This window comes from Carlito syrichta, unplaced genomic scaffold, assembly GCF_000164805.1.
Source record: "Carlito syrichta isolate Samal-C Ts95f unplaced genomic scaffold, Tarsius_syrichta-2.0.1 Scaffold311146, whole genome shotgun sequence".
Lineage (NCBI taxonomy): Eukaryota > Metazoa > Chordata > Mammalia > Primates > Tarsiidae > Carlito > Carlito syrichta.
In genome coordinates this window covers 302,094-324,275 of record NW_007255242.1, presented here as the reverse complement: position 1 = coordinate 324,275, position 22,182 = coordinate 302,094, and the positions used below count along the sequence as shown (strand labels likewise).

The 22,182-nt window shown below is 38.5% G+C and overlaps 1 protein-coding gene across 1 annotated transcript in view; it reads right to left on the bottom strand.

The window, feature by feature from the left end:
• The window catches only part of ANO2 (anoctamin 2), a 374,120-nt gene that overhangs the window by 200,864 nt on the left and 151,074 nt on the right, over positions 1-22,182 (bottom strand). The window contains exon 10 of the mRNA XM_021717811.1: positions 6,108-6,242. Coding sequence (XP_021573486.1) covers positions 6,108-6,242 — 135 coding nt within the window. The remainder of the gene's footprint in view (positions 1-6,107; positions 6,243-22,182) is intronic.

Genomic DNA, 22,182 nt, shown 5'->3' with positions numbered 1-22,182 from the left:
CTAGCGGGCACACCGATGCCGCCGATGAGTTTCTGGAACACTTACCTCGCCAGGGAAGCCTGCCTCCAAAAGATAATTCCGGTTTTTGGGGCGGGTCCCAAAGTAGGAATTGCTACTTTCAGAGAGGAGAGTGCCCCCCTAGATTTACACAGAAAATTGTCTGAATAAATTTGAATAAGGAGGTTTATTTCTAGGCCGTGTCTGAAAACATATAAATTCTTCAAAGCTGCTTTCCAAGTAGGTGTGTTAGGGACTTCACTTTGTTCAAGGATCTGGTTTTAAGCTTAGATTAGGAGAGAGAGAGAGAAAGAATCCTAGTTAAATCTAGTCAATGCTACAAGGTCAGAAAGGAAAAAGTATTAGCAGCCAAGTTTGTGCAAAGCACTTTGAAATGTAAGTGCTGTGTAAATTACTGAGTTTTAAATTGGAGTGCAGGCAGCTATCAATCATTTGTATAACATGGTGGCCACTGCAGCATGGATTCTCCTCAAATCATTTAAATTTGAAGTCAGAATGCTTTCTACGTATTGGTTGTTTTTTTTTTAAATGTAAGCCATTTAAGTAGAATTCTAGAGAGATTCTGGCTAAGAATGACTTTAAATGACTTTGCATTCCCTGAGAGGCTGCCTGAGGACAAGCTGACAGATTAGGGCAACTCACCTAGAATTCAAGTCATGACTAGGTTACCCACTCACTGCATAAGCCACCGATTTCTAGTGAGAAGTCACAGTAGCCATAAATCTCATGGTTTGTTTCTCCAATCTATCATTTTCTCTAGAAAGCACGAGAAGGTTGACCAATGGCTTGACAATAGACTCAACCAAGACCCTAAGACAACACCCTGTGGTGTTCCTCAGGGTGTGTCACTGCTCACCCCTTACGCGGCACGGGGCTGTGCTCGGACAAAGCAAGGCGGTACAGAGAGCAAGCTATTTGGGAAATTCAGACTAAACAGCTGCTGTTAAGGTCTTAGAACTAAAACAACCATCTTCTTTTCGAATATGGTTTAGACGAATTGGCTTTTTGTTTAATGCCCCAGTCTTCACTGCCCATTTAAGTAAGTGCTTAACAAATGAAACCAATCCTTTGGTAAGTAGAGGAAAGTTCTGTTGATGTGGAATGATTGCTGTTCCACAGATATGGAATTATAAAGTTCTGTAGACATGCAATTATTACTTACAAACTTGTGCTTCTATCTCACATAGCAAAGTTACCAGGCATAGGAGGTACCACTTGAAGTCCCACAAAATCAGTGCCAGTGTTCTGGTTCTGATACAGCACTGTCGTTATATAAGCTATCACCACTGGGAGAAACTAAGTTACGGGTACACTGGGCCCCTCTGTGCTGCCTTTGAAACTTCCTCTAAATCTGTAATTTTCCTAAAATGAAAAAAAATTTTAAGTGAGAGTAGGCTTGATGCCAACATTAGCAACTTCTAAACTAATATCAGAAGTGATACAAGTTTTTAATGATGCCGAGATGAGGCTGAGGGACACAGGCTCTTTTTTGTGTTTGTTTGGTTGGTTTGTTTTGTTTTGTTTGTTCTGTAGAAAGAGAGTCTCACCCGGTTGCCCAGGCTGGAGTGCAGTGGCACAGTCATAGCAATCCTCCTGCCTCAGCCTCCCAGTAGCGGGGACGACAGGCATGTATCACCAAGACTAATATTTTGGGTGTGTTCTTTGTAGAGACAGGGTTTCACTGCATTGCCCAGGCTGTTCTTGAACTCCTGGGCTCAAGAGATCCTCCTACCTCAGCTTACCAAAATGCTGGGATTACAGACATGAACCATTACTGACACAGATTCTTTTTTTTTTTTTTTCTAGTTGGAGTCTCACTCTGTCGCCCAGACTGGAGTGCAGTGAAGTGCTGGGCTCCGGCGATCCTTCCGCCTCAGCCTTCCAAGTAGCCGGAATTACAGGCGCGCGCTACCACGCCCGGCTAATTTTTTGATTTATTGTAGAGATGAGGTCTTGCCTGCCCAGGCGGGTTTCGAACCCACGGGCTCAGGCAATCCATTCACCTCAGCCTCCCAAAGGCGCGGGATGACAGGCTGAGCCACCGAGCCCGGCTGACACAGACTCTTAAAGAGTATGAATTTGCTTAGATTCACTATTAGGATTTAGAGAATATTCTTTGTTGATAAGGAGTGGTATGCTGCAACTTTCCATCAGGCTCACAGAATTTGGTCTTTTGATGAATATATAGTTATGTTTAAAGGACAAATCTTTTGGGCAACCCCCTCCCTCCCACTGTGAGAGCTTTTCTGTCTTCTCAATAAATCCTGCTTTCTAAAAACAAACAAACAAAAAAAGACCAAATCTTTTTTTAAATCTACATAAAATGTATATATTTTTAATTATGTAAACATACCTGATTGCCAGACCTTATCCCGAGTTTTAAAAATGGACGACCAAAACTTCAGTTTTGTAGCAATCTCAAGCTTTTTTGGCTATGGCTTACGGTTAAAAAAGTTTTTTACATCAGATTTCAGTCTGCAATTACATCCACTCACCCTCCCAAACACACTTGTAAAACAGAAACAAAATCTCCTGAAGCAACATTTATCCTTCTTTTTTGTAATAAATACTAATGTCTTACTTTATTCTCTTTTATCTTATCTTATTCTAGTTCCTTTAAAAATTAATCCATTCAATTGACTTTACAACCCACCAATGGGTTGTTATCCTTAGGAGGCACACCCTGACAGGCAACATGATACATTAAGTCCCCTACATACACACCTTCAAGTTGCAAACCTTCAAAGATGTGAATGTGCATTTGCATGTTCAATCATGTACATTAGCTCACGTGTCTGGCATACACTGTCATGTGCATGCACCTCTACAAGTGTCTATGCTTTTGTGAATTTTGTAGTACAGGGTTATATACAGTACAATATCTTTATTTCAAGCCTAGGATGTCCAGAAGCAAGCATGAAGCAGCAGTGATGTCTCTGGTACTGGATGGCTAATTGTGTTAGGCTGATTTTGTTGGACTTACAAACAAACTGGGCTTGTGAATGTGCTCTCAGAATGGGACTCATTTGTGTTTCTTTTTGTTGTTGTTTGTTTTGTTCATTTGTTTTTTTCTCTTTTTTTTAGATTTGAAAATACAGTTTATTTAGAAATAAATTTCAGGGTCGAGGTTCTTGTCTCATGTCCAGGAAGAATGAGGGACACAAACAGCCGAAAAGTGAGAAAGCAGGATTTACTGAGAGGACAGAGAAGCTCCCACAGAGGGAGGTGACCCGAAGGGGTTGCCCCAGAACAGGACTCATTTGTATGTAGGGCACTTACTGTACATCTGCAGTAATAGCAAATGCCTTTCACATGTGTACATTCTTGCACACATATGAGTATGTGTGAATGTGGGATACATGTGCCTGCATGCAGACATCTACTTTTTGCAGCATGTGCAGACCATGTCATTTCCAGCTGCAGTGGCTGCTACCATGTGTATTCCCACATGGCACAAGTTCCAAGTCCTGATATATACCAGCATACTGGGCCCCACCTATTGCCCTGGCACTGGATCCCTATGGGGTTTTCGAGTTTTGATCAACTTGATGCCAGATCTCTAGTGAGCATAACAGGCAAGGGAAACCCAAGGGCCATGTTTTCTGAGAACATACCCAGGCAAGCCCAGGCTACTGGACTGTCGAGGAGGATATGTGCCTTCTGAAAGACCTCACTGCTTGTTGGAAACAGCAATGACTTTGGAGCCGGGGTCAACAGGCTTCTGTGTCTAATCCACAGATTTCTAATGAGAAGTCGCTGGGGCTATAAATCTAATGGTGTCTTTCTTCAGTCTATCATTTTCTTGAGAAAGCATAGGAAGGGGGCCAAATGGCTTGACAGTCAGTTGAACCAAGACCCGAACGAGTTCAACTCCCAGCCCTGACAATTATTAGTTGTTGGACTCAGACAGTTTATGTGACTTCACTTAGCATCTCCATCTCTGTTACGTGGAAATAATAATACCTATCTTATGAAGTTTACAATGTTGATCTCTTGCAGGGCCACCTAGCACAAGGAAGGTATTTGATAAATATTATTATTACACTATTATTATTATCATGCTAGACTGGACTGGAGAAGGCAGAACTCAACAACCAATCTCCTAGGATGAAGGTCCCAGAATTCCCAATCAAGGACATCTGACATGTAATAATGGAGTTGATATGTAAATATATATCCAATCTCTTGTCTTACACTAAGTGATTTCTCTTTATTCTCAGTTAACAATATAATCTCCAGCTGACTTCATTTGAAGGGACATTTCTATAAGTTGACATGGCAGTAAGAATAGCCGCTAGCTTCTGCCTACTGGTGGATTCTCCTTCCTCAAAAGCAGACAGTTCTTGGCTCTTTCTTCAGGATGACCGTGACTTTCCCTATCATTGCCCCGAGCTCTAGCAGACATGCATAGTCTGCCCAGTGTCCTCATCCTCCTGGCTGATGGAGGGAGCATCATGTTTGTGCAGAACCATTGTGGCAGGAGGCGGCATATGCTCAGATATATGTTTTGTGTGATTGAGTGAATAAACACAGAAACACATGTGGCTGATTCAGAGCAGCAGTTGGCCTCACCTGGGCTGCCACTAGCCCAGCGGCAAGAAGGAAAGCTTGATAGCAGTTAAAGATATTTCCCTTTGAAAGGCAAGTTGCAACTTTAAAGGCCTGCCGGCGCCAAATAGCCCAAAAACTAGCCATTTAATGGATATGCAAAAAGAGTGGCTAGTTCACAGCCTTGTCTGAAGTTGACGGTTTACAATCCTGCAGTTCCTGGAAACCATTTGTTCTTTGCAAAATCTGATTTTGCTGAGTACAACCTTGTAAGATTCCAAAGGAAGTATGTAATCACTCAACAGGACCCCCCTCCCTTACCTAAACGAGGGTATAAGACCCCACGTCTCCTGTTCTGGGGTGCTAGAGCTTGATTTGGATGCATGAAATTCTCGGCCCGCTGTGCTGTGCTAGCCAACGTAATAAAGTGTCACTTCCTATAATAGTCTCGGTGTCACGATCTCTCTATTTTTCCTGCTACACCATCTGCCTCATAGCCATGATGAGTAGGTCCAGGGCCTCCACCTAAGTCAGACTGAGCCTAGCAGGGCTTTTTCACTTGCGACCAGCGGAGTATAAAACTATATTTCAGTTTGAGAAGACAGTTCTGAAGATGGCAGGAAGTTGAAATTTTATTTTATTTTAATATTTTTAAACATCAAACTGTGGGATGCATTTTCTTGGACAGAGGAAGTTGAAATTTTAAATGTTAGCTAAGCATCCTTTTCTTCCTTGGAGTCTATTTCCATATATTTTGATTTATTTAACAGTCACTTACTAATCTTTTGCTATGTACCAGACACAGTCTCCTTTAATCTTCAGAACACCAAATGAGGTAAGCATTACAGGTGCCATTTTGTAGCCCAAAAAACTAAGACTCAAGAAGCCAACTGTCCAGTCACATGGTCAATGTGTAACATGGTCAGTCCTAGAGGATGCTGTTTTTAAGTGCTTATTTGCTTTGCAGGCTCTCTCTTTCCCCATAAAGATGAGCCTTTGTTTTATCTCTTGGTGCTCAATAGCCTGTCATTGGGTCTGTCACTTCCTGCAGTTTCTGACTTCCTGAAATAGAGGCTGAGCTGCCTCAGTGTTAAAGCTGCCTGCTTCCTTAGAACACTTCATTCCAACAGCGTCTGACCATATAAACACATTATTTCTACCTAACATCACTCTACACATCCTGGCTCGGGTCTTATGGGAAACCAGAGGGAAAAGCCATGAAGTTGAGGAGAGAAAAAAAGCATTTCTTTGTCATGGTCCTTTTTTCATCAAGTATTATCCACCTGTCCACATCAGGCCTTGGCCCTGGAAAAGAACTTAACTAGAAAGGGAAGTGGCTTACACCCAACATGACTCTGAAGCCGTCCCAGAATCTGTAACTCCTAGATCTGTCTTTGGAGGAAGGTTACCCATGTCATGGGGATATAGAACGATAGAGGGTGAGGACTTTGGAAGGAGGCATGTGAAATCTTCTTGCAACTAGGATGAAATTCCGAATTATTAACATATGGGAACTGAGGCTTTACAAAAACCCGGCTTACCTGGGAATATCTTCTTCAATTGTTACACATCCATAAAGAAACACAATCACTCCGATTACAGAAGATGGGATGAGGAATGATGTATATAATCCCAGCCAGGCAAAATACAGTCCAATTTTTTCTCCAAAGTACTTTCTGGAAAAGAAAGAAAGAAAAGAAAATGAAATACATATTAAGAACATCATATACTTTCCTTATTTCTGTTGGTTCTGAGCCTAAGGATGGGTCGGCATAAATACTTATTCCCCTTGTAGCAAATACAAAGGGATAGAGGTTACATGGTGGTGGGGGAAACCTCAGCCCAAGAAATCAACAGCCAGTCTTTTCTGAAAGGAAGCACATTCCATTGGAATCACATATACACACCTGCCTTGGCTGTTCATGCAAAATAGCTGTGAGAAGGAATCCAGCCCTAGCAGCAAACTAAAAATATGCCATAAATTTTGGCATCTTTACCAAACATGAATAACACATCATCATTTTATAAGTGCCATAGTACTCAACCCACAGGAAAATACACCTTTGGGGAACTAGCTTATTTAAACAAAACATACAGCTCATATATTTGGGCACGTATACTTGTGTATGCAAGCCAATACAGATACATACATTTACATATTCTCTCTCTCTCTCTCTCTCTCTCTCTCTCTCTCTCTCTCACACACACACACACACACACACACACAGAAAAATGATTAGAAGAAATTCAATAAAATATAAGTAGTGGTTTCTTTGGATCATGGGATTATGGATGGCTTTTATATCTTTATTTTTAAAACCACTTTGTCATTGAGGTGTGATTGACATACAAAGAACTGTACCTATTGAACTTATACAACTTGATAAGTTTGGAGGTAAGTATATACCCATGAGACCATTACCACAATGAAGCCATAAACTCATCTATCACCTCCGGATTTACTTTTGTCCCTGCCCCCTTTTTTAACGAAACAATTTTGTGTGTGTGTTAAAAATCACTTAACATAAGATCGACCCTCTTGACAAATTTTTAAGCACAAAATACAGTATTGTTAACTAGAGACTTTATGTTGTACCATGGATCTCCAGAGCTTATTCATCTTGCATAACTAAAATGTGTACCCTTTGATTGTCATCTCCCCACGTTCCCTTCCCTGTAGCCCCTGGTAACAACCATTCAACTCTCTTCAGCACTCTGGCCTTATAAGTTTGACTGTTTTAGATTTCTCATAGAGGTGGGTTGGACAGCATTTGTCCTTCCGTGTCTCTCTTACTTCACTTAGTATAACAGTCCTCCAGGTCCCTCCATGTTGTTGCAATTTGCATGATTTTCTTATGTTTTAAAGCTGAATAATATTCCATTGTATGTGTATACCACATTGTATTTATCCATGCACATATCGATGGGCACTAGGGTTGCTTCCACCTTTTGGCAATTATGAATAATGCTGCTATGAATATGGAAGTGCAGATAACTTTTGGGGGTCCTGATTGAATTCCTTTGAATATATATCCAGAATGGGATGGTTAGATCAAATGATAATTCTATTTTTAATTTTGAGGGGGGACTTCCATACTGTTTTCTGTAGTGGTTGCACCAATTTACATTCCCATCAACAGTGAACAAAGGTTCTCTTTTCTCCACATCTCCACCGATAGTTGTTATTTTTGGTTTTTGACAACAGTCATTCTAACAGGTGTGAAGTGATATCTCATGAGTTTGATCTGCATTTCCCTGATGAATGGTGATGTCAAACACTTTTTCACATACCTGTTGACCACTGGGATACCTTCTTTGGTGAAATGTCTTGGCTCAAATTTTTAATCAGGTTATTTGTTTTCTGTGTTTTGTTTTGTTTTGTTTCTGTTTTGCTTTTGAGTTATAGGAGCGTTTTACGTTTTGGAGATGTTAATCCCTTAAAAGAGATAGAGTTTGAAAAGGTTTCTCCCATTCTGAATATTGCCTTTTCATTGGTTGTTTCCTTTGCTGTGTACAAGGATTTTAATTTGGTATATTCCTATTTATCTATTTTTGCTTTTGTTGCCTATGCTTTTGGTGTCATAGCCAAGAAATCATTATGAAGTTCAACGTCTAGAAGCTTTTCCCCTGTTTTCTTTTAACAGTTCTGTTGTTTCAGGTTGTGTATTTAAGTTTTTGATGCATTTTAATTTGGGTTTTGTTTTTTTTTTGGTTTTTTTGGTGGAATATAAGAGTCCAACTTTTTTTTTTTGCATACGGATAACCAGTTTTTAGTCAGCTCTTCCAGTCCATAAACACAAGATATCTTTCCATCTATTTTTGTCCTCTTTATTGTTTTGCATCAATGTTTTATAGTTTTCACTGCACAAATCGTTTACCTTCTTGGTTAAGTTTATTCCTAGATATTTTATTCTTTTTTACACTATTGTAAATGGGACTATTTTCTTAATTTTCTTTTCAGATAGGTCACTGTTAGTGTATAGAAATGCAACTAATTTTTGTATGTTGGTTTTATATCCTTTAGCTTTACTAAGTGAATTAATTAGTGTTTGTCTGTAGAGTCTCTTGGGTTTTCTGTATATAAGATGATGTCACCTGCTTTGCATATCCAACCCTGAACTGTACCCATCTTTAAAATGAAAAATTTTTTAAATATTATATCACCTGAAAACTGAAAAAAATTTACTTCATCCTTTGCAATTTGGATGCTGTTTCGTTATTTGTCTTGCTTAATTGTGCTAGCTAGAACTTCTGGGACTATGTTGAATAAAAGAGGTAAGATTTGACATTCTTCCCTTATTTCAGGTCTTAGGGGGAAGAAAACTTTTTTTTACCACCAAATATGCAGTTAGCGATGAGATTTTCAGAAATCACTTTTATTGTGTTGATGTAAGTTCCTTTTATACCTAAATCATGGAATTTGGAATTTGGCAAATGTTTTTTCTGCATCGATTGAGATGGTCATGTGATTTTTATCTTCAATCTGTTAATGTGGTGTATCACATTAACTGATTTGTATGTGTTGAACCATCCTTGTATCCCAAAAGTAAATCCTACTCGGTCACGGTATATGATTCTTCTAATATGCTGTTAAATTTGATTTATTAGTATTTTGTTGAGGACTTTTGCATCTATGTTCATCAGGGATATTGACATATAGTTTTCTTTTCTTGTAGCATCTTTGGCTTTGGTATCAGGGTGTTGCTGGTCTCAGGATGAGTTTAGAAGTTTTCTCTCTTTTTCTGTTTTTTTTTGAATAGTTAACCAAGGATTGGTATTCATTCTTCTTGGCATGTTTAAAAGAATTCACCTGTAAAACCATCCATTCCTGGGCTTTTCTTTGTTGGGAGGTTCAAAAAAAATTACTGCTTTAATCTCCTTATTTTTCAGTGATATATTCAGGCTTCCTATTTCTTCTTGATTCCGTTTTGTTTGATTGTATGTTTCTAGACCTCTATCCATTTTTTTCAAAACTGTTCAATTAATTGCTGAAAATAGTCCCTTATGATCCTTTTTATTTCTATGGCATCAGTTGTAAAGTCTCCTCTTACATTTTTGTTCTTATTCATTTTAGTTCTCTCTCTCTTTTTTTAAATTATGAATAAATAATAAAATTGTCAATTTTGTTGTCTTTTCAAAAATAAACTGTTTATTTCATCAATTTTAATTGTTTTTCTATTATCTAATTTATTTTAGTCCTAATCTTTGTTCTTTCCTTACTTTTGATAATTTTGAGTATGTTCCTTTGCCTTTTTGTAGTCCCTTGATATGGAAAACTAGGTTGTTAAATTGAGATTTTTCTTCTTATTTAATGTAGACACTTATCACCATAAATGTCTTCATAATATCACAATATGATAGCTTTAATTGAATATCACAAGTCTTGCTATGTTGCATTTTCATTTTAATGTGTCTTGAGATATTCCCTTTTTTAATTTAAGTTTTTAAATTTCCTTTTTGACTCATTCTTTGACCTAGACTTATTATTCCTGCATGGAAGTTTTTCTTTCTGTTAGTACTTTGAATTTATCATCCCATTCTCTCCTGGCCTGCAAGACTTCTGCTGAGAAATCCACTGGTAGCCTTTTGAGAGTTCTCTTGTACATGAAAAGTCACTTTTCTCCTGCTGCTTTCAAAGTTATCTCCTTGACTTTTGAATTTTATTTAAAGGTGGCTCAGTGTTAACGTCTTTGCATTCAACTGAGTATCCTGAGACTTCATGAATCTAGATATTTATTTCCCTCCCTAAATTTGAGAAATTTCTAGCCATTATTTCTTTGAATAAGCTTTTTTCTTTTTTCTCTTCTCTTTCTGAATCCCCAATAATAAATATAATGGTTCACAAGATGGTGTCCCAAAAGTCTCATAGGTTTTCTTCACTCTTACTATTTTTTGTTCCTCTTATTGAATAATATCAAGTCACTTGTCTTTAAGTATAATAATTTCTTTCTTCTGCTTAATTGAGCATGCTATTACAGCTTTCTATTAAGTTTTTCCATTTAGTCATTGTATTTAGTTCCAGGATTTCAATTTGGTTCTTTTTATGATTTCTATTTATTTGCTGAACTTCTTATTTTGTTCATGTATTATGCTTCTGATTTTTTTTTGTCTGTCTTCACTTACAGCTCACTGAGCTTCTTTAAGACAGTTCTTTTGAATACTTTTTCAAACAGATTTTGCATTTCAATTTATTTAGAGTAAGTTAATGAAGTCTAATTAAGTTCCTTAGGTAATATCATGTTTACCTGATTCCTTATGATTAGCCTTGAGTTTGTGTCTATGCATTTGAGAAGCAGTAACCTCTTCCATGACCTACTGACTGTTTTCAGCAGGTAAAGATCTTCAGTAGCCATACTGCTCAGAGATTATGGGTGAGTCAGCTGCTAGGGGCTTCAGACATGCCAGCTGACAGCATCTGTGAGCAGACCTAAGCTGGGAACCAAGGGTGGATCTGTAGCCATAGTCTATGGGTAGGCCTGCTGCTGGTTCTGTAGGCAGGTGGGTCTTCTGCCAGGGTCCATGAGTGGGCTGAGCTTCTGCTCTGCAGGTGGACAGAAATTCTACTGGGATTCAAATGCAGGTGGGGCAGTCATTGGATTCTGTGGTTAGGCGGGGTTGCTGCTGAATTTATGGACAGATATGCAGGGCTACTTCTGGGCTCGTGGGAGAGTGAGTGGTTCTGTCAGTAGGTCTCCTGGTTTGTGATGGTGGTCATGCCACTGGGGTGCTCCTGGTTTGTGATGGTAGTCATGCCCCTGGGAGCATGGGTGAGTAGGTCTCCTGCTGAGTCTGTACATAGGCAACATTATTTACAAGCTTGTAGGTGAACAGGCAGGGCTGTCACTAGGTCTTCAGGTGAGTAAGCCTACTTCCAGTTCTATGGAACCAGAGAACATGGGCCTGCCCTCTAAATATGGTTCTTCTAAGTCTTGGGCTCCACTGGGATTCTGCATCTTCTAGTTGAAACCAAGAGCTCTCACAAAGGCATATTTTGCATATGGATGGTTGTTAAATATGTGTTTCTGTAACAGCATGAGCAATGGGAACATTCTACTTTGCAATCTTCCTGACATCACTTTCTTTATTTCTATTTTTCTGCATTTTAAAATTCTCTACTTTATGAAAATGAGGAAACATCTTCCCAAACCTCTGGGATGCCATGAAAACAGTAGTAAGAGGGAAATTCATATCACCACAAACACACATGAAGAAAATGGAAAGATCACAAGTTAACAGCCTAACAAGTCACCTAAGGAAGCTGGAAAAGTAAGACCACAGAAACCCTAACTTCAGCAGAAGAATCCAGATTACCAAAATAAAAGCCCAAATCTGGGACATAAAGACAAAAAGATAATACAAAAAAATCAAGGAAACGAAAAGCTGGTTCTTTGAAAGGATAAACAAGATTGATGGCCAACTAGCTGGATCGACCAAGAAAAAGCCCAAATAAACACAATCAGAAACACAAAGGATGAAGTCACAATTGACCCTGAAGAAATCCAAAAGATTATCAGAGATTACTATGTACACTTGTATGGAAACAAACTTGAAAACCTAAAGGAAATGGAGGACTTTCTGACATCACGCAACCTCCCCAAGTTGAAACAAAAAGAAATCGATACCCTAAATAGAGCAATAACAATCCAGGAAATTGACTATATCATAAGAAAACTACCTACCAAAAAAAAGCCCTGAACCAGATGGCTTTCCAGTAGAATCCTACCAAACATACAAGAAGGAACTGATACCAGTCCTATTGAAAGTATTCCAGGTGATTGAGAAAGATGGAACTCTCCCCAAATCATTTTATGAAGCTAATATCACATTGATATCCAAGCCAGGTAAAGATCCAAAGAAAGAGAACTACAGGCCAAGATCCTTGATGAACATATATGCTAAAATTCTCAACAAGATCCTAGCAAACTGTATTCAACAACACATCTCAAATCATCCACCACAACCAAGTAGTCATCATCCCTGGGATGCAGGGTGGTTCAACATTCACAAGACCATAAACGTAATTAAATACATCAACAGACGTAAAGACAAAAACCGCATGATTATATCACTAGATGCGGAAAAAGCTTTTGATAAAATCCAGCACCCCTTCTTGATAAAAACCCTTGAACATCTAGGCATACATGGAACATACCTCAAAATAGTAAGAGCCATCTATGAAAAACCTACAGCCAGCATACAGCTAAACAGACAGAAATTGGGACCATTTCCCCTGAAAACTGGCACAAGACAAGGATGCCCACTCTCACCCCTCCTGTTCAACTAGTTTTGGAAGTCCTAGCTAGAGCAATCAGACAAGAGAAGGACGCCAGGTGTATCCAAATAGGAAAAGAGAAAGTCAAGTTATCCCTCTTTGCAGACGACATGATTCTATACCTTGAAAACCCAAGAGAATCTGTCAAAAATCTCCTTGCACTGATAAAGGACTTTGGCAAAATCTCAGGGAATAAAATCAATGTGCAAAAGATAATCACATTTCTATACACCAATAATAAACAAACAGAAACCCAAATAAAAGCACAATCCCATTCACAATAGCCAGAAAAAATATCAAATACCTCAGCATCTTCCTAACCAAAGAAGTGAAAGACCTTTACAATGAAAACTACAAAACACTGCTCAAAGAAATCAAAGATGATACAAACAAGTGGAAAAATGTTCATGCTCATGGATTGGAAGAATCAACATTGTTAAGATGTTCATTCCACCTAAGGCAATCTACAGATTTAACGCAATACCCATCAAATTACCAACAGCTTTCTTCTCAGACCTGAAAACAACAATACAGAAATTCATATGGAAACATAAACAACCACGAATAGACAAAACAATCCTCAGCAAAAAACAAAAAAACAAAGCAGGAGGTATCATGCTCCCAGACTTTAAACTTTATTTTAAGGCTATAATAATCAAAACAGCCTGGTATTGGTACAAGAACAGGCATATAGACCAATGGAACAGGATTGAGATTCCAAAAGCAAAACCTCAATTTCTCAACCAATTCATCTTTGACAAAGCCTCCACCATCAACCACTGGGGAGAGGAGAACCTATTCAGTAAACGGTGCTGGGAAAACTGGTTGACTATATGCAGAAGACTAAAACAAGATCCCTACCTATCCCCATGCACAAAAACCAACTCTAAGTGGATCAGAGACCTAGATGGAAAACCTCAAACTATACGAACCTTAGAAAATGCAGGGCAGAGGTGAGTGGATTGCCTGAGCCTGTGAGTTAGAGACCCGCCTGGGCAACTTGGCGAGACCTCATCTCTACAATAAATCAAAAATCAGCTGGGCGTGGAAGCGCACACCTGTAGTTCCAGCTACTCGGAAGGCTGAGGCAGAAGGATCGCCGGAGCCCAGCAGGTCAAGGCTGCAGTGGCCGGGAGCGGCCACTGCACTCCAGTCTGGGCGACAGAGTGAGACTCCACTCACAAAAGAAAACAAAAGGAGAGAATGTAGGAGACACCTTTATGGAAATTGGAACTGGTAACCAATTCCTGATCAAAACCCCAAGTGTCCATGCCATAAGAGATAAGATAGATAAGTGGGACCTCATCAAACTGACAAGCTTCTGCAAAGCCAAAGAAATCATCAAGAGAGTGGGGAGACAGCCCACAGGCTGAGAAAAAATATTTGCCAACTGTATGTCTGACAAAGACCTAACATCTAGGATCTACAAGGAACTCAAACATGTTAAAAAATAAAAAATAAAAAAATCAACCCCATTACAAAGTGGGCAAAAGATATGAATAGACAGTTCTCAAAAGAAGATATTATGCAGCCATAAAGAACGACAAATATATGGACTTTGCAGCAACCTGGATGGATTTGGAGTCGATCATACTCAGTGATTTATCACAGAAACAAAGAACAGAGTTCCATATGTTCTCACTCATAAGAGGAACTTGAATAATTATAATGCTATAGGAAAGCGATTGGCATTAATGGGAAACTGTTGAGGGGGAGATTGACAGTTGAGGGAAACTTCTAGGGCAGGGAGGGGCATACCTCATTAACAGGGGAACCCGCATGATCAATGTTTGTATACCTAACCCTGAATTGTATCTGACATCTTTACATTAAAATAAAAAATAAAAAAAGAAGACGTACAAGCAACCAACAGATGAAAAAATGCTCAGCCTCACTAGTCATCAAAAAACGCAAATTAAAACTACACTGAGATACCACCTAACTCCAGCCAGGATGGCTATCATCAGTAACTCATAAAACAACAGATGCTGGAGAGGATGTGGTGAAGGGAGCACTTCTACACTGTTGGTGGGAGTGCAAACTACTACAACCTCTTTGGAGAACTGTGGCAATTCCTACAAGTTCTAAAAATCGACCTTTCATATGACCCTGCAATCCCCCTACTGAGATATACCCAGAAGAACTCAAATCACTGTATAAAAAAGATACCTGCACATGTATGTTTATCGCAGCATTGTTCACAATAGAAAGAACATAAAACCAACCATGCTGCTCATCAAAAGAGGACTGGATTTTAAAAATGTGGTACATCTACACAATGGAATATTACGCAGCCACAAAGCACAAAATCATGAACTTTGCAGCAACCTGGATGGACTTAGAGTCTATAATACTGAGTGATCTTTCACAGAAACAAAGAGCTGAGTATCACATGTTCTCACTCATAAGCGGACCTTGAACAACTGTCATAATACCATAAGAAAAGGATTGACAGTCGTGGGAAACTGTTGGGGGGATGGAGGGAACGGGGAAATGGGATTGGCAGTAGTGGGAAGGGGGTCACACCTCATCAACAAGGGTACCTGCATAATGAATATTTGTATACCTAACCCCGAATTGTACCCCACATCTTTAAAATAAAAAAAATTAAAAGTTACAAAAAAGATTTAACAGTGAAAAAATAAAATAAAATTCTCTATTTGTTAATAAATGTACCCACTACAAGAGGCCTGATTCCACTTAAGATGCAGGCAAACACAAAGAATGTAGCTTCCACCCTAACGACAAGAGGACTCTGGGTAATCTGAGAACTCATGACTTTTCTTGAGCCCATCAGAGAGCTGAGAGTTGTAAAGGAACCAGACAAACTGAATTATTACTTTCTTAATGATTAGAGCATCCAAGGAAACGTGGGATACCATGAGATATTTTGCATTTGGGCGGAAGAGACAGTCACCACAAAAGTAAGTGGAAATAGCTAAAATGTTTAAAACTCTGAAAGACTGTACAAGTTGGCATGACAGAGTAGAATAATTGGGAGCTCCAAACACAAAAGTAGTGTGTCCTGATGCACAAAGAATTTTCCACAGACCTCCACCTGGACTCATAAGGAAGATAACGGGCAAAGTAGGGACCAGAGAGAGTCCCCTTAGCTGCTTTCACAGGCGTGAAAGACCACACGCTACCCAGAATCATGTCTCATTCAAATAGAATGCCTTAAACAACTAGGATAATAAACCTGACCCTAGGACCTGGGCAAAGACCCACTGCTGCTGAAGCCAGAGAAGGGGTTGTACATAAGGCCAACTGTTATTGGTAGGAAGATCAGAAACCCTCTTGGGCCCAGGATCTTGCAAAATTATGCAAGAAAAGTCTGCTATCACCGAAAAAGGGCAAGAAGCTCTTTTTTATACAAGAATCTCCCAAAGTAAAGGGCAGAGTTTAGCTGTGATGGGAGGAAGGAGGGCATAAATGCTGGAAAGGGCTCATTTCTGGGGCTCAACTACACAGAGCCTGCCTAAGACAGAGGACAGGCCAGAAACCCAAACCTCTCCTCTCGCCCTCATAGCCCCATCTTGAGGCTACCAATGAGTAGCAAGAATCTGCTGCTGGGATAGGAGGAAGAACATGGAGAGAGACCCTTCTGTGGCACAGACCTATAAGGACTGGTGAAAGTTGAGTGTGGAAGACAACAATGAAGACACATTTCCAGCACTCTAGGGTCCACACAAAGCATAAAGTGATACGCACTGTTGCTGGAGAAATCTGAGGTTTGCGGTACACGGAAGGTGACTCTAGCAACAAGAAAACCCAAACCCAGCTCACCTGACCCAACTCCCCTCATGAGTAGCCTGATGAAAGAGGTATGCCTATTTCTGACTGTAAATACTATTCGCCTCAGTTTCCACTGTCTTTTCATACACAATGACTAGCATTTAATAAACAATTATGAGACACACACAAAAAATAAAAATTCATCATCAAGAAACAAAGCTTTGACAACGCTAAAGTTGACTTTGATGTCAGAATTACCAAATAGGGACATTAAAATGAACTATAATTGACATGTTAAAGACAAATTTACTACAAAAAATTGACCAAACTAAAACACGAAGAAAAAATAATGAAAAAAAAAAATCTAGCATCCAAAGCTGTAGGACAATAGCAAAGGATCTATCACACAGGCAATTGAAGTCCCAGAAGAATAGGAGAAAAAGGATAGAAAAAGTATTTAAGTGTATTATGGCTAAGAATTTTCCAAAAGTAATTTTTAAAAAACAGCAAAACATAAAAAAAGAAATTAAGAGAAATTCAATCAGAATAAATATAAAAACAAAAATAAAAACTCATTTACTTGGACACATCATAGTCAAATTTCTAAAAACCAAAAATAGAAAGAGGAAATCTTTAATTAAGCTCGAGGAAGGAAGATATTAGATACTTAGGAATAAAGGTTTTATATAAAATGTATAGCCAATTTATTGACAGAAACTATGCAAAATGCAAGCCAGAAGATAACAGAGTGATACCTTAAAACATGGAAAGAAAAAAAAAACTGTGAACTGAGAATACTATACACACACAAAAAAAGAAAGAAAGCAAAGCAATGATATTTGTCAGGAAGTAAAAGCTGAGAGAATTCATTGCCAGCAAATCTACACTATAAGAAATATTAAGGAAAGAGCTTTGGGTGAAAGAAATACCCCAAATTTGGATCTACACATAGAAATAGAGAATAACAGAAATGATTTAAGGAAAAAAAGGCAAATAAAAGAATTTTTTGTATTAACTCCTTTAAAAGCTAATTCACCATCTAAAGTATGCTTTCTCAGTAAGGGGGTAATATTTTCCCCAAGGGGTTAAAATTAACCCCTTGAAAGTTAAAAAAAAAAATCTTAGTTTTTCAGTGAATTTTTTTTTTAGCCTTCCAAAGGGCCACAGTACATAAAATGACATACAGTTATGTCTACGGTATTGCAATTTCATTTGGAAGTAGAAGACAATTAAGAAAAAAAAAATCTAAAAACTGCCTGAGGGAAGCATTAATGAAAAAATGGTTGAGAAACACTAGTGTAAAGAAAATATATAAGGATCTATCAAAGTAACGAAGAAAGAAAAAATAATATTACTAAAGAAAGTATATTTACAATGTATTGCTGAATGTATAGCATATATAGAATCAAAACATGTAACAATCATAACACCATAGATAGGAGAGCAGAAATTAAACTATATTGTTGTAAGGTTCTTAACCTATGTGATGCGATATTTGATTATTTGAAAGTTACATGTGATAAATTAAAGACACATTTTGCAAACCCTAAAGTAACCACTTAACTAATTACAAAATGGTTATAGCAACCCAATATTGGAGATAAAATAGAATCATAAAATACGCTCAGTTCAAAAGAAAGCAAGAAAAAAGAAAATCAAGAATAAAGAACATATTGGGCAAATAGAAAACAAATAATAAGATAGTAGATTTGAAATACAAACACATTAATTAATCATTATATTAACATAAATGGTCGAAATATTCCAATTAAAAAGCAGAGATTTTGAGGTTGGAAAAGAAAGTAAAGCACAACAATACGCTTTTTACACGAAACCCACTTGAAGTAGAAAGACACATATAGAATAAAAGTAAAAGATTGGAAAAATGTATGCATGCTAACACTAATCAAATGAAAGCTAGTAGAAAGAAGTTCAGGACAAACAGCATTACCAGGGATGAAGGGGTACATTACAAAGTCATCAATTCTTCAAGAAAACCTAATAATCCCAAGTGTACACGCACATTTTCAAAATGCATATGGCAAAAACTGACAGAACTGAAAGAACAAATAGACAAATCCTCAGGTACAAATGAGAGACATCAGCACTCCTCTCTCAATAATAAGAAAACAAGCAGAGACAAAAATCAATAAGAATAGAGAAGCCACTGTAAACCAACTCAACCTGATTGACGTGTGTAGACCATTCCACCAAACAACAGCAGAAAGCACAATCTTTCCAATACACGCTCACCAAGGTAGAACATATTCTGGGTGATAAAACACATTTAACAAATTTAAAAGGACTGAAATGATCATTATTTTTCACAACTAAATTAAATTAGTGAAGGAAACCAAAATATGTTACACAAAGACACAGAATTAAGAAGCAGAAAACAGGGAGAACGCTTTTATTCTCTCCCCTTTTTGTCTAAAGACAGGTACAGATTCTCTGCTGGAGACCACGTCTATCAGCTTAGCTATAGCACCAGAGGAATCTACCAACAAACCTTACTTTTATTATGGAAAAAGTTGACTTCCATATATTTTCCTTCCACAGTTTCCCACCTATGGAAGCCTAAAACTGATTTCCTTTGTCTGGACACTTCTCGCAAATCTTGTGTTCTTTGTAGAAATGCTATATGAGAGTTCTAAGCCACTACCTTGAGTTAACCTTTCCCTGAGTTTTCTCACATGTGATAACACACTGAACATGTAAATAAGCTTGCTTGCTTTTTCTTGCTAATCCGTCTTTTGTTACAGGGGCCTGTCCTAACTACTAACATATGCAGGTTGAGGAGAAATTACATTCCTCCCCAACAGTTTCTGGTGAGGCACTCGGTTCATTCTCGGGTATTCCACTTTCTTCGGAGCCTTCAAATGAAATGCTGGGATTCTTAGCAAAGCCAGCTCCCCCTGGTCTCTGTATGTAGTGCCTGGTCAAGAGAGGAAGGTTAAAAAAAAAATTCTCATTCCTTCCTTTACAAATTCAGACTGGCAGGGAAAAACATTGATTTGTGACTGCTGCGAATTTGCTTCTGGGCACCTGTTGGTTATTGATCTTTGGCCTCCCAGAGATGGTCATTTTTGTCTCTTTTTTGGAGGGAGGTGTCATGTGTCATAAAGAGAAAAACAACAGGACAGAGCACAGGTATACACCCTATAAGTCTGACATTTGAGTCAACCTCACCGACTGTTGAGTTCACCGGTCTACCAGATTCATGTCTGTGTAGACAAACTTTGCTGTGGGTCCCCAGTCAAAACAAAACAAAACAGATGATGCTCTCTTTCATCTTGTTTTACCTCTGAGAGCTTGGCTTTGTGATGTTCGAACACTTCAACCAGTCTCTGCTGGCTGGGCTGGGTAGGGGAGCGGGGGAGGAGTGTTGGCTTGCCTCAGGCAGTCAGGAGAATAAGCTGGGAGTCCAAGACAGAAGGTGACAAGCAACATCCTCTTTGTCCAAACACACCAGCTCTGAGAATTTTATCTTCCTAAGATGCCCCAGTCCATATGTGCCTTCGTTGACTCAACCATCGGTGCGTTGTTGGTGCTGGAATATCTCCTGCCCTGGGCAACAGATTAGTGGGTCTGTGGCTGGATGTAACCTACATTCTGTCAAAGACTAGAGACATTTTCACAAACACTATCCTTATGTGGCTGTGGCAATGGATGTTTTTTGCTTTCTTAGGCTACCTTTGAGAGAAACGTTCAATCTTGAGGGGTACTGTATCTTCTGCATCCTCTTTGGCATGTAATTCTTGCATCTGTGGTTAAGCCATAAAACACTTAATGGTTTTAAACCATAAAAAAGGCTTGTTGATCTAGAGCCACATTAAGATGGGTATACACTTAAAGATTTTGACTTTTATATTTTAAAAAAATTTTAGAGTTATCATCCTAAACAACTGTCCTCATGGTACCTATGGAAAGATCAAATTGAAAAGAGGACACAAAAAAGTGTAACAGCTAGCTTTAGGGACAACTTTAAAAAGATTAAAGAACAGAAATTAGACTTAGAATAAAAGTCAAATTCCATGTCCGCTATAAATCCTCCTTCACTCACTTATGCCCCCCTCCCCTTTATCTCCAACTCCCTGTCCCAGACCCTCCAGAAGAACTTTGGGACCTCTGGGCCCCTGAATTAAACCCCTCTCCTCAAAATCTGGTCCCATCTCCTCAACAAATTTAACTGCTACAGCTCCTACAACTTTCTGAGAAAATTCTTCAAACGTTCAATTGCTTGTTTTAACTTCCCTGTAAAATCTACACAGAGTACTCCAGCCTGATTTCCAGGCCAAGAGTACACAGGTTACTTGTGTAACTGTTGACAGCCAGGAACTAAAGCTGACACAGGCTCGGGGAACTTGCAGCCTGGATGTCTTAGCTCTCTACCTTGCAACTCCTCTGGCTTCTCTGGGGCTCTGAGGTAAAACTTCATGAGCTTCAGGGCTTCCAAAGTTTTGGGCCCCCCCTGCAAAAGAATTCCTTAGACTCTCCTCCACTTAAGAGAAAAAAAAAACTTTAAAAGAAGTTACCCTAGATCTCTGATAATAAGCAAATATGAGCTCAAAAGTCCTTCTTGGAGAAAACCTGTATCCTTTCTCAGTTCCTTGGAACTGTAAATCTTACCATGTCTCTAAAATGTAAACATTCAAGGAGTTAACTAAAACAACCTCTACACCCATTTGAGATTGAAAAAAAAAGAGGAAGAAAAAGGGGGGAAAGAAGCTTTTTATTTTAAAGGTCAAACTGCTATAAAGACTCTCCTACCCAAAATTTAGTCCACAGCTTCCATAAGAATACCTATGGACAGCAAATGAAAAATGTTAATAAGTCTTCTCCACCAACACTGGTATAAAGTTTGGCCATCTGAGCAGGTAACCTTAACTTGTCCTATTTGCAAAAATACAATTTGGAGCAAATCGTCCTTTTCAAAACTAATTCGTTCTATGTTATTATACCTGTCTTACGTCTAAAAGTTTAAAATGAAAGCTGAAAGATTTTTGCGTCTATCTGTATGTTTTGCATGTGTTCATGTATGTTTGTATGTTATGTCCGCATGTTATAAAATCCCTTTAGAAAGTTCTACTTAAATTATTATAAAGATAAATGTAGAGTCTATAATACTGAGTGACCTCTCACAGAAACAAAGATCTGAGTATCCCACGTTCTCACTCAGACAGTGGACCTTGAACATCCAATGTAATACTATAAGAAAATGACTGACAGTAGTGGGAAACTATGGGGGGGAAGGGAGATGGGATTAATGGTAGTAAATATCTGTCTCGGGACGGGGAGACACCTCTTATCAACAAGGGTGCCTGAACGAAGCATATTTGTATACCTAACCCTTAACTGTACCCCACAATATCATAATAAAAAATATTGATTATAAAAAAAGATAAATGAGTGCTCATGTAAATCAAATACTCTTAAAGCTGCTAAATAATATATGAATTATCTCAAATGTTTTTTCAAGTTTGTATAACTTGAGTAATCTTGTGTAAATAAGACTAGTTTAATATCATTAGTTTAATGAGAGTAACTATGTTTTTCTGATAATTCAGCAAAACAAAAACAAAAAGCCCAAAACCACATACTTAACTTTG